The 11,004-nt window shown below is 41.8% G+C and overlaps 1 protein-coding gene across 1 annotated transcript; it reads right to left on the reverse strand.

Annotated features, from left to right (window-relative positions):
* Positions 1-1,019: 1,019 nt before the first annotated feature.
* Positions 1,020-10,094, reverse strand: anapc5 (anaphase promoting complex subunit 5). The gene is made up of 17 exons (XM_053420772.1): positions 9,573-10,094; positions 9,406-9,485; positions 8,403-8,512; positions 8,043-8,286; positions 7,197-7,263; positions 6,956-7,057; positions 6,647-6,837; positions 6,480-6,561; positions 6,259-6,351; positions 5,024-5,205; positions 4,625-4,760; positions 4,403-4,477; positions 3,526-3,647; positions 3,329-3,436; positions 2,973-3,120; positions 2,018-2,180; positions 1,020-1,915 (listed from the first exon to the last, which is right to left on the reverse strand). The coding sequence occupies exons 1-17, from the start codon at positions 9,768-9,770 to the stop codon at positions 1,695-1,697; spliced, it is 2,322 nt and encodes a 773-aa protein (XP_053276747.1). The 5' UTR covers positions 9,771-10,094; the 3' UTR covers positions 1,020-1,694.
* Positions 10,095-11,004: the final 910 nt, after the last annotated feature.

Genomic DNA, 11,004 nt, shown 5'->3' on the forward strand with positions numbered 1-11,004 from the left:
ATTACATCAGGACGTGGCGGTGGACCAACAGTCATCCCTGCAGCAATCCAAGCAGAATGGCTAAGTTGGATAAAAGCAGCTGGCACTGTGAATGTTTGGAACTTTAGTTAATTTTGTTAATTGACTAATCTGTTAATGGAATTTAAGTTCAGCACGAAAAAGGGAAATAACCCAACAAACCATGTGTACGACTCAGTGGGTTCAGTTAAGTTGAAAGGAGTAAATTTGACTCTGACTGTTCAATGAATTTCAATCAGGAGTCAGTAAATATCTCCACTCTACTGTTTGAGCAAATGAGTAACCAAATACTGGCACAATGAGACCACTTCGTCACCTTCGGGCAAAAGCCTCATTCTCACAAGTGTCGGCTTTTGGTTTTCATCAAAAAATCGCTTTTAAGATGTTTTTTCGATCGATGGTTGGATTTTCTCAAATGCGTTGAGAGCAAAGTTGATTGATAGTGATCAAGTTTAGATCACATCTCATCATATCTGCAGCATTAAAACTCCTTGGGTAAAAGCATAAAGTGAACACTCAACTCTGCACTGTGTTGACACAAACATGCTCCTATATCCAGACAGGCGAGCATGTTTGTGTAAGTTTATACCACAGCAACCCTGTGACCCGGCTCACATGCTCTGTAATCAAGCTCGCACTTGTGAAAGCGGGGGTGACTGTGTGATATTTACATAGAAAACAGGCCTGCTATTACTTCACACTGCTGTAATCTATCTGTTTATATGGAAAATGACAAGAAACCAAACATGTAACTTAAACAAATTCAACAGGAACTTGCAGGAGGTTGGGACATGTGGAAAACCAGACAAACAGCCGTAACGGATTCCCATAATATAGCCCACCTCAGAGATGCTTGTGCTAAAGGAGAAACAAAGAGAGAAACCTGAAATATCAGGATTACTAGTTACTTTAAAATAAACTGTTCTTCACAGATTTTTGCCAGCAAGTATATTCCCATTTAAATTCTCCTTCTGCCTGTGCCCTAAACTGAAAACTAAAGATAAAACAAGTCATTTATTTCCTGGAGAAAAATGCTTTAAGTAACAGCTTAGGAAGATATGTAATCATTCAAATCTTCCCAGACATGAGTGGAATACAGTCACAGTATCTGTGGTTATGTCACAGGGGGTCTATCACCTTATGTGATCGCGATTTCTGCCCCACGGATTCCAGCTTCATCAGTATTCTACCGGTGAAATATGAATCTTCCAGGCCACTGGAACACATTCATCATGTGGCTAACGGTGATATTACTCTCATTCATCAAAAAGTGGTGGGAAAATCGGCACAGCTGTGACAGCTCCAGATAAACTTTCGACGTTTCTGCCACAGCATTCTGTCAGACACAACCTGGACTGTTGCTGTGGTGGAAGCTATCAAAAAAACTAGTTAATAACAGGCCATTGTTCTACTCTGTAACCGACAAGTGAGGAGACGATGACAATATTTATGACAACTGACACTGTCCTGTTTATTTAATATCCAGAATTCCACTGTTCCCAGCAGCTCGATGACATTATAAGGGAAGTGTTTTAGAGCTGAGAGAGCAGGACAGAGTTTCTCTACCATCTAGTGGTGAACTGAGGTGACTCGACGCAGCAGTTGGAGGAGGTGGTCTGTCTTTTTCAGCAACCCCCCCAAAAAACTAAACATTTTTGTCCGTAAATAATAAGCAGTTAGAGTCGCATGGAGACCGGTGGTGCTGGTGACTGCAGCTCCTGGTCCAGCAGCCGGAAGAGCATGGCACTTTTGTTGCACTGTGAGATTTGTCCCAGGGATCGGTGGAGCTGAGACTGCAGGTAGTGGACGTCCCGCAGCCTCTCCTTACAGCTCAGCCTGGAAAAATAAGCCGCGGCCTCGTTCAGCGTGTCAACAGCCAAGACTGCCAAATTCAAATCTGTTAGGGAGATAATAAGCAGCAGTGTGTGAATGTAAATGAACAAACCACATGAAGCTGCGAGATAGGGATCAGTGTTCGACAGGGGGGTGAGGCCGTTACCTGCTTGCCCTTGTCTGTTTGGCCTGAACCCAGCCACCGCCATCTGACAGCGGGCTGTCAACAGCAGGGCTCGACCTTTATCTATGACCGCTCCGTGGGCCAGAACGGGCTCAAGGGCTTCATGGAGGACATTCAGAGCCTGCTCAGGGACCCCCAGCATCAACTGCAGAGAAGAGAGAAAACAATTTTATAAAAATACATTAACTTGTGTAGCAATTTTTTAAACACATTGACAAAATGCTCCATATATACAGCTTGTTAAAAATAGAAACTGACCGATATGGATTTTTGAAGGGTGATGCCAATACGGATATTATGAAGTGAAAATATGTTCTGGCTCTAATACAAATACAGGAATACATACAACCAAGCATACACTCATTCACAGACAAATGAATTAAGCATGCAACAAAAATAAACAATCACTTGAGTCGAACATAGAATTTTTGAAATTTGTTTCCTGCAGTCTTTTAAAACAAACCAGATTCGGCAGATTGGGAATAAAAAGGTTGCTTCAAAGTTCAGGGACAGGAACCTGAAATGCACAAGAGGCCGGCCACTTAAATAAAGGGCTCAACATCTCAGCTACATCAGGAGCCAGGCCTGAAATGTAATTAATACGAGTTTTAAATCTATTCTACATTTTATTTTAGTCAGTGAACGGAGGCAAGAATTGGGCCAATGTGGGACTGATGACTGGTGTTAGTTAATAGTTAAGCTGCAGCATTTTGGACCAGCTTTAGATGGGCTAGGGAGAACTGAGTTATTCAGGTGAAAAATGAGGTCATCAAGCATGACTCTTTGTTGTTTTTAGTAGAAAAATAAAGAAAATCTATACACCACACACACGTTAAGCATTTACAGCAGTCATACTGAAGATTAAGGCTGCCATGTTTTGCATTAATGGGAGCTGTAACAGTTTCAGGGTGAAGTCTGTGTCTCTGTAGGGTCTGACCTGAGAAAAGGCCAGGTGAAGGATGGTCTCTGAGGCCAGCGACTGTAGGTGGTGCTGTCTAGCTAAGGCCAGTGCCTGCAGGAGGAGAGGAAGAGCTGTGGAGAAGCCAGATGACTCCCAGTGGAGCTCAGCTGTGGCGAGCATCACTCTGTGTGAGACATAAACAGGCAGTGATGTAGACGAGAATAAAACAATGACTTATCCCTGATCCCTGGAAAAGGAAGATATCTATTTTTAATTTGTCCAACAGGTGAGTCATCTCAATTCCAAAAATAAGAAGCTAGTGTGTTCACACTGCGCGCTTAGAAATCATCCCAAAACCAGTAACCGACAATGTAACATAAATGAGCGCCTACCTGATGACCATCTCTGTGCATTTAGTCTTCTCACAGTGGAGCTGTAGTCGCTGTAAGATGCTGTACGCCTCGGTGCTGCGGTTAAGAGCCTTGAGGACTTGAGCTTTCCTATCAACAAACACACGGTTAGTGCGTCGTCACAAGTATGAGTCAGACTTTGTGAGGACCACGACAGACGGTTTGTGCCTCAGTGTTACCTGTAGAGACCCTCTGTCCTGTTTAAGGCAGAGATGGCTGCGACGAGTGGCTCCGCTAAGTGGTACTTTCCTTCGTTCATGTGTCTCTCAAACTGGATTTTAAGGTCACACAGCATCCAGAGCTGAGGCAGTGATTCAAGTAAACAAACACACAAACAAACAAAAAAACAATGAACATATTGTGCATCACATAATACAGCAGTTCTCATACTAAAAAAAACACAACACCAAAGAATGCAGTTTATACACATTTCATAAAAACTAAGTAAAGACAGTTTTTTTATATATCTTATTAAATAAAAAGTTAGTATGCTATACAAATATACAACCTTCTTTAAAACAGCATATACATTTTGCAAAATGGTTTTAAACACTGAGATAAACTGTCAATTGCTACAGCAGGCAGCTAAAGCAAGAGCGCTAACTCAATCAATCAATCGTTATCTAGCGGGATCACATTTTCAATGTTTTATCAAATCTAAAGGCAGAGTGTTATCTGTTTTTGGTGGTATGAACGCTCTACTACAATGACTTCTACTAAAAAAAAGGTATAAAATTAATAAAATATAATTTTAATCTCTACGATGATTCTCATGACCTTTTTAGGAGTTGGACATGTTTACGTAGGCAACTGGAACTTTATTTTTGCTCCGACAACTTCTGAATATACCAATGACCTGGATGACTGAGAGTCTTCACAGATATGCAACTGGATTTGCTTGTGTTTCATTAACACCGCTCATCCAAAAGGCTTCTTCAGTTCCAGCTGACTAGTGGGAGGTTTCAGGTGACCTTAAAAACCTTAGACTGCTTTTCTAAACTTCACTCTGCAGTCACAGCTTCTAGAGAGCAGCATGAAAGAGGTTAGTGAGCTTACCTTCGCATGCAGTGAGTGAGGAGGAAACTGTTCTTTCAGATGCTGGAGAATCTCTGAAACTGCGAAGTACAGGCCCTGAGACAGAAACAAAAGGTACATGAGACAAAGAGTTGAGAGCTAAACTCTGCCCAGGAGCTGGAAAACAGTTATGATCAATGTTTATTACTTTCCCGCAAGGCTGGGCCAACTCGCTAATGGACGTGCATTAATCAAATGTGTTACCTGCTCAGCGTGCAGCTCAGCCAGGTGGCAAAGCGCCACGGTGAAGGCCTCTGTGTTGTTCTGCTGGACCCCGAAGTTGACTGGCTCCAGACTGCTCATGTTGAGAAGCAGCTGGGCCTGCTGCAGAGCCATGGTGCTGCAACAGACAAGGGAGGCCACATTAATGACGATAACTTCCTGGTCATCTACGGCCATTGCATTTATGTCGCAAAGTCAAACGTGAGCAGAAGATGCTCGGCCTTCTCGGATGTTAACCCATGCATAAAAATATCTGACAATAGTCGTACTTCACAGAGCGGATTTAAAACCAGTCGGGAGCAGGTTGTGTGCTAGCATGCAGTCTCCTGTCAGTAACTGTGAACAGACATGACAACTGTGTGGTGGCAAGGTGAGCCTGACCTCTTGCCATACATCCTCCATATGGACGTAGTCTGAGCCAGGCTGATCTCGATCAGCTCCGACAGACTGTGCTTCCAGTGCAGGATGTCCGTGTCCTTCAGTGCGTCCATCAGTTTGTGTGCCGTCTTACCCTGTGTCGCCCCCTGCTGGAACAACGACTGAATGCCCAGAGAAGCCAGGTACTGCAACAGAGAGTATCAGTCAGTGTGGTGATAATACAAGTCAATAATCACATATGCAAAGGTTTAAGAGTTTAAGAACCCTTTCTTGTGTTTTGGATCAGGCTATAAGGGTGTTGCTCACAATCAACACATTTATCTGACACCCAGTGTGTAACACTTGTACATAAATTATAATTACTAGGTGTGTAACGATTCGGAAAATTCGATTAGAAACAAAGATATAAAAATCTTATATCAAATGTAGGCAAGTTTAACCTCAAAATAACAACTCTTAGTCCCCTGTTACATTCAAGTCAGCTGTGGTGAAACATGTTGGCCCCTTGCCCCCTAAACCACAAAATTAAAATCAATGTAAAGAAGTATGAACCAGGCCATGGACTCAGGAATAATTTCATCCCTAATAATTACATTTGATCAAGTATTTTAGAATTTCATTTTCAACAGTTTTAATGACAAAAACTCCAGGAGACAAACTGACCTGGGAAATTCTAACTTTCCAACACAAAATGTGAAAATATAAACTGCAAAACATTAATTTGCTCAGTCCTCAAAATAAAGATACCAAATTTTTTCCACACGATCAAGTGCTCAGAAGGCTCACCGGAGCAATGCACTGCGATGTGTTGAAAAACATATCTCCTTATTATAACCAAATTGCCTACTACTTCTGCCCGAGTAAATGTATGGCAGTAATATAAAAAAGTATTAGTATAAAGTTTATATTTACCTAATTAAAGTGGATTTGAATTCTTGGTGTCTCAAAAACAAACTCTTGTTATTACAGACACAGATAAACAGATGCAATGAAGTACAGTGACAATCATTGTTTCCCTTTTATGAATGCAGGATTGGAATGGATGCTTAAGCTTTTCCTAATTTGGGACAGATGTTTCATTTTGTGTTTAATTAGTAAATGTAAAAGCATGTGTTCTGTAAACATTTGGATAATAGCACTTTCTTACTTATGACAACGGAGCAAAAGCAAATAAAAAATAATGAAAAGCCACTTTGACAAACTCGTTGCTGTTTGTTGTTGTATTATGTGAAACTCACTGGCAGGCAGAAATGGGCAGCCATTTTCACTGAATCCTCAGTCAACACAGTGCTGTCGGATCCCTTCATCTGTTCCAGGGTGTAGAGCCAACTCTGATAGAGGACACAAAGAGAAAGGGAGAAATAAACTGAGAGATACTCTTTAAACTCAGCCATAATGAACCATCATGTCGTGGAACAACAGTGACAGGTAGTGAAATAAAAGTTGAAACAAAGTTTACCAGACAGTGCTGCAAGCACACGTGGTCATTGGACTCCTGGGCAATACGGATGGCCTCCTGCAGAGCCAGATCAGCCTGCTGACTGAGGGGAGGGAGAAAACGATTCATTCATTCTCTGCTTAGGAACTTGTCCATGAACTAAGAACTCCACCAGCACTGGAACTTACTAGTGACCGAAGCGACAGTGCAGGCTCGCCAAGTTAAGAGCAGCATAGCGCAGACTTCGACCATAGCCCTCATCCCCATTGCTCTTCCCCTCATTTCCGGCCAAGATGAGGCGATCAAAATAATGAAGGAGACTGTGGGCGGAGAGGAAGATGTCCTGGACTCTCATGCTGTTCAAGTAGTTCAGATAATGCTGCAGAGATACAAAAGACCAGAGAGCTGATGAAATTTGCCCTAAAACTCATTGGAATTGATCAATTTGAGGCAGGTTTCATAACAGTTATAGTGGAAGATTGGGGGATGAGTCTCACCGCCTCAGCAAAGTCTGGGTTAAACTTCAGCATGTTGTTGAGCTCTTCCTGCAGCGCAGCAGGTTTCAGAGCCTTGTTCTCATCATTCTTCAGAAGATATGCCTGGTGGAAGATGTTCAAAAACAAGTACCGTCTAGTGTTCACACACAAGATGTTGATAGTTTCATTTTTACCATTGTGTCTTCAAAAAAGATGGCCCCTATACAGTTTAGTTCTCTTCAGCCGTGACCGAAACACTCACCTGTCGTGCCAGAAAATACTCGGCTTGTTTTTGTGACAGGGGACCTCTGCTTGGAGCATTATCATTTCTAGGAACAAAATAACACACCACTGTAAAAAACTAAAATCATTCAAAAAAAATAAATCAAAAAGAGTGTTTTCAATTCCCATGCTATATTGGGTTACATTTACATGAATCACAAAGGGCCCTGTTCAGACCTGCTATTACCATCCAGCCTGAGAGATTTGATCACAAGTGGACAATATGAAGTACCAATGTTCACCCCCTGCCAATAAAAGGAGTCCTGAATGTTTCTACTTTAACCACCTGTGATTGGATCCCAACTCAATATGCAAATGATAATTTCTGTTCGTAAAGACCCAATTATGTTGGTTTTACACAATTTGAGTTTATAGATGTAACACTGTATGTGTGTGTGTGTGTGTGTATCGGTGCCCATGTTTATCTATAGTTATAGGGAGCCAATTTTGGTTCACTGTGAGGACATTTTGGCTGGTCCTCACAACGTCAAAGGGCTGTTTGAGGGTTAAGACTCAGTTATAGAGTTATGGTAAGAGTAAGATTTAAGTTTAGTTATGATTGGTAAGGTGAGGGTAAGGGGCTGGGGAATGCATTATGCCAATGAGTGTCCTCACAACTGTAGAGAGACAAGCGTGTGAGTGTCTGTCAGCCCGGGGGGGGGGGGGGGGGGGGGGGCTGAATAAATATTTTGCAGCTGAGTTAGAAACTTGCACAATGTAGTGGGTGATGCAAATATTAAAAAAGATCCCACCATCAAGGAATGGATGAAATATACTTGTCTGTTCCTTGATAGTTGAACATAATTCCAAGAAGAGCATCACTAACCGAAGCTCTGACGCGTGCAGTGGGGTGTCCATCTCGTCTCTGCCTATTCTGTCTCCTACAGTGTCTTCGGTGCTGGTAAGGTCCATATCTGAGTCGTCGGCGACCAGCGCTGGCAAACCCATCTGCCCATCATTAGGCTTGGCGTAATGACTGTGGTAGTAGTGCTGCAGGGACTTGTAGAGTTTGTAGACCTGACTGAAGGACAGCTTGTTGTAGGCCAGGAGCATGTGTCTCATAAAAAGTCCTGAAAAACCACAACAAAGCAGTTGAGTTAATTAATGCAAGACTCCTTAATAACAATAATACTGATATTTCCAATCAGACTTAAGGTGCAGTCGTCGAATCACGAGTACTACTCACCCACAACACTGGTTTTATAAGCCTCGGAATCAAAAGCAGTGAATGGAGTGGGAAGAGTGGAGAAAAAGTACTCCATGTCTTTCAGCTCACCATTTGCCATTTCATGCAGCCTTTGAATAAAAAAAGAAAAAGAAGAAAAGCCTCAGCAACAAGATTATAGTTTTGCGTCCAGGTTATTACGTGGACCTGGGTCTTTGCTGTCAGGGGATTTCCCTATGGAATAGTTTACCAGAGGAGCTCAGACTGTTTTTAAATCATCCCTCAATATGTACTTGTACTGAATAAGTTTTACTTGATTGTTTTCAGATGTTATCTTGTTTCTTTTATCCTTTGTTCCATTAATTTAAATGTTTCATCATTCGCTGTATTTCATTTGAAATGTTATCGTATTGTTATTTTGCTTGTTGTCTTTAATGTTTTGTTTTCTTGTATTTGTTTTCCCTCTTTGCGCCAGCTATATAAATCCAGTTATTCTTCTAATCACATACAAAGCACTACACGGGCGGGCCCCTCATTATACTTGCGTCCCCTGCACATGGAGAGATCCCTAAATCCAGATTTAAAACTGAAGGTGACCGGACATGTTCCGTCACGGCTCCCACCCTCTGGAACCATCTGCCCTTAGTTATAAAAAATGCAGAGACCGTCAACCGTTTTAAGAGGTTGTTTAAAAACTTGGTCTAGTCCTTTTGGTCCCATTGTTTTTGCTTGCCCTCTGTGTTGTTGTCATTCTTCTAGTGTTTATATTTTACTCTGTTATTTCCTTTTGTCTTCATGTTTGTATTGTACAGAGCCTTGTAACTTTGGTTTTAGGAAGTGCTTTACATATAAAATGTACTAACTTCCTTACTAGTATTATATTTTCCTAAGAAAAATACCATATCAATATAAAGTGACCTGATCTCCTGAACCTCTGGGGACGGTGGGAGCACCAGGAGTCTGAGCCTAGAATCAACAGGCTGCACAGTAGTGATGTATCAGAAGCAGTCAGTGTGCATCATACCTAAGTTTGACAGCATAAGCAGTCTGAGGACAGCACTCCTCCACCGTCTGCAGGAACTGACCCAGAGTCAGGTCTGGACCCTGATGAAAACAAACATGACAGACAAAGATCCATCACCTGCTCCAGCGCAGCGCAGCGAGAGACACAACTACCCGCTCCCCACCGACCTGCTGCAGGGGCAGAATCAGCTTGTTCAGTCGTCTTCTCTCCGGCAGCGTGATCTTCGATGCCGTCATCTCGTACAGCAGCGCCAGCACGGAGATCTTATACGGAGTCACCCAGTCTTTGATGCCGAACACGTTGGCGTGCACCACTCCGTTCGTCATCATGGGGTTGAAATACAGACTTTCGTGCACACTCGCCATCTTCGCGGTGTTTAGTTAGGGACACTCAGCGGTTTCAGGATGAAGCGGGTCGACATGTAGCGGAAACTTCTCAACAGCCGCGGTCCCACAGGCAGCAGCAGCTAGCTAGCTAACGTGGCTAGCCTACACTGAGCATCAGCTGAGTCCTGTGAAGAAACAACAAGAGAGCGGACACTGAACATGTCACTGACAGCGAGCTGCCACTTCGGTCTGATCCTCGTTCACAGTCTATGGTCTGATCAGGTAGCTCATTTAAAACATGTTGATAAATCTGAAGTTTCTCCTTTCAAACCGCCCTCCCTCCGTCCCCTTTTAATTGCGTCATCAAGAGGCAGTGCTTTTTTTTCATTAAACTTTATTTGTAAGTTTGGTTTTGGGCACAGACTGACCATCAACAACTGTAAACTAAAAATAATGATAATAATAATACTGTTGAGGTGACAATTAAAATGCTGTTTTTGTTGTTTTTTTAGGTTGATATTGTGTGTGATTTGACTACATCATAATTTATTTTGAATGATTTGATGGGTGTCATAACTATACCTGTTATAAGTGTATAGTAACAAGTACATCTATGTGTATTATATTGACTATTATTTATGCTTATTAGTGCTCAGCCAGAGCTGTGGTTACACAATGTGACCACCAGAGAGCAATATACAGAATCAGTCAACCACTGCCTCTCTACCAAGCGTCAAGGTCCATGTAGTGTCCCAAACTTCTGACTCTTAAAAAAACAAGTTGTATCAAGTCAAATAACAATAATTCTATCATCATAAACAGACATCAACAAAATTAAGTAATGCAGAATGTGATCAAACATGAATCTGATAGAAAATTAAAAGTTGGTGGTTGTCTGCAAGTTAAACAGCAGGGTTCAGAGTATAGGTCCACTTGTTAGGTGTTTCAGGAAACACAATAAATCAGTTATTGAGAAACAGTAAATCAATTGTCCAATGTTCTTGCCATTTTCTCATAATTTTCTTTCTCTCTCAGGTGACTCCTTTAGTTATTTAACTTTGTAGATTATATTCAAGAATTCTAATTGGTTGAATATGATATTATGTAAAGAGACATTACATGCAAGCGACTGAAGTTTGTCAAGTTTTTGTCCCGGTATATTTTAATAATCTTCAGAATATAATGTCAAATAAACCCAAAACTTTATTTACAATTCTTCAAGTCAACATGTTCCCACCATATGATGGATGCTATATCATTTGGCAGATGGCTG

This window comes from Pleuronectes platessa, chromosome 4 (assembly GCF_947347685.1).
Source record: "Pleuronectes platessa chromosome 4, fPlePla1.1, whole genome shotgun sequence".
Classification (NCBI taxonomy): domain Eukaryota; kingdom Metazoa; phylum Chordata; class Actinopteri; order Pleuronectiformes; family Pleuronectidae; genus Pleuronectes; species Pleuronectes platessa.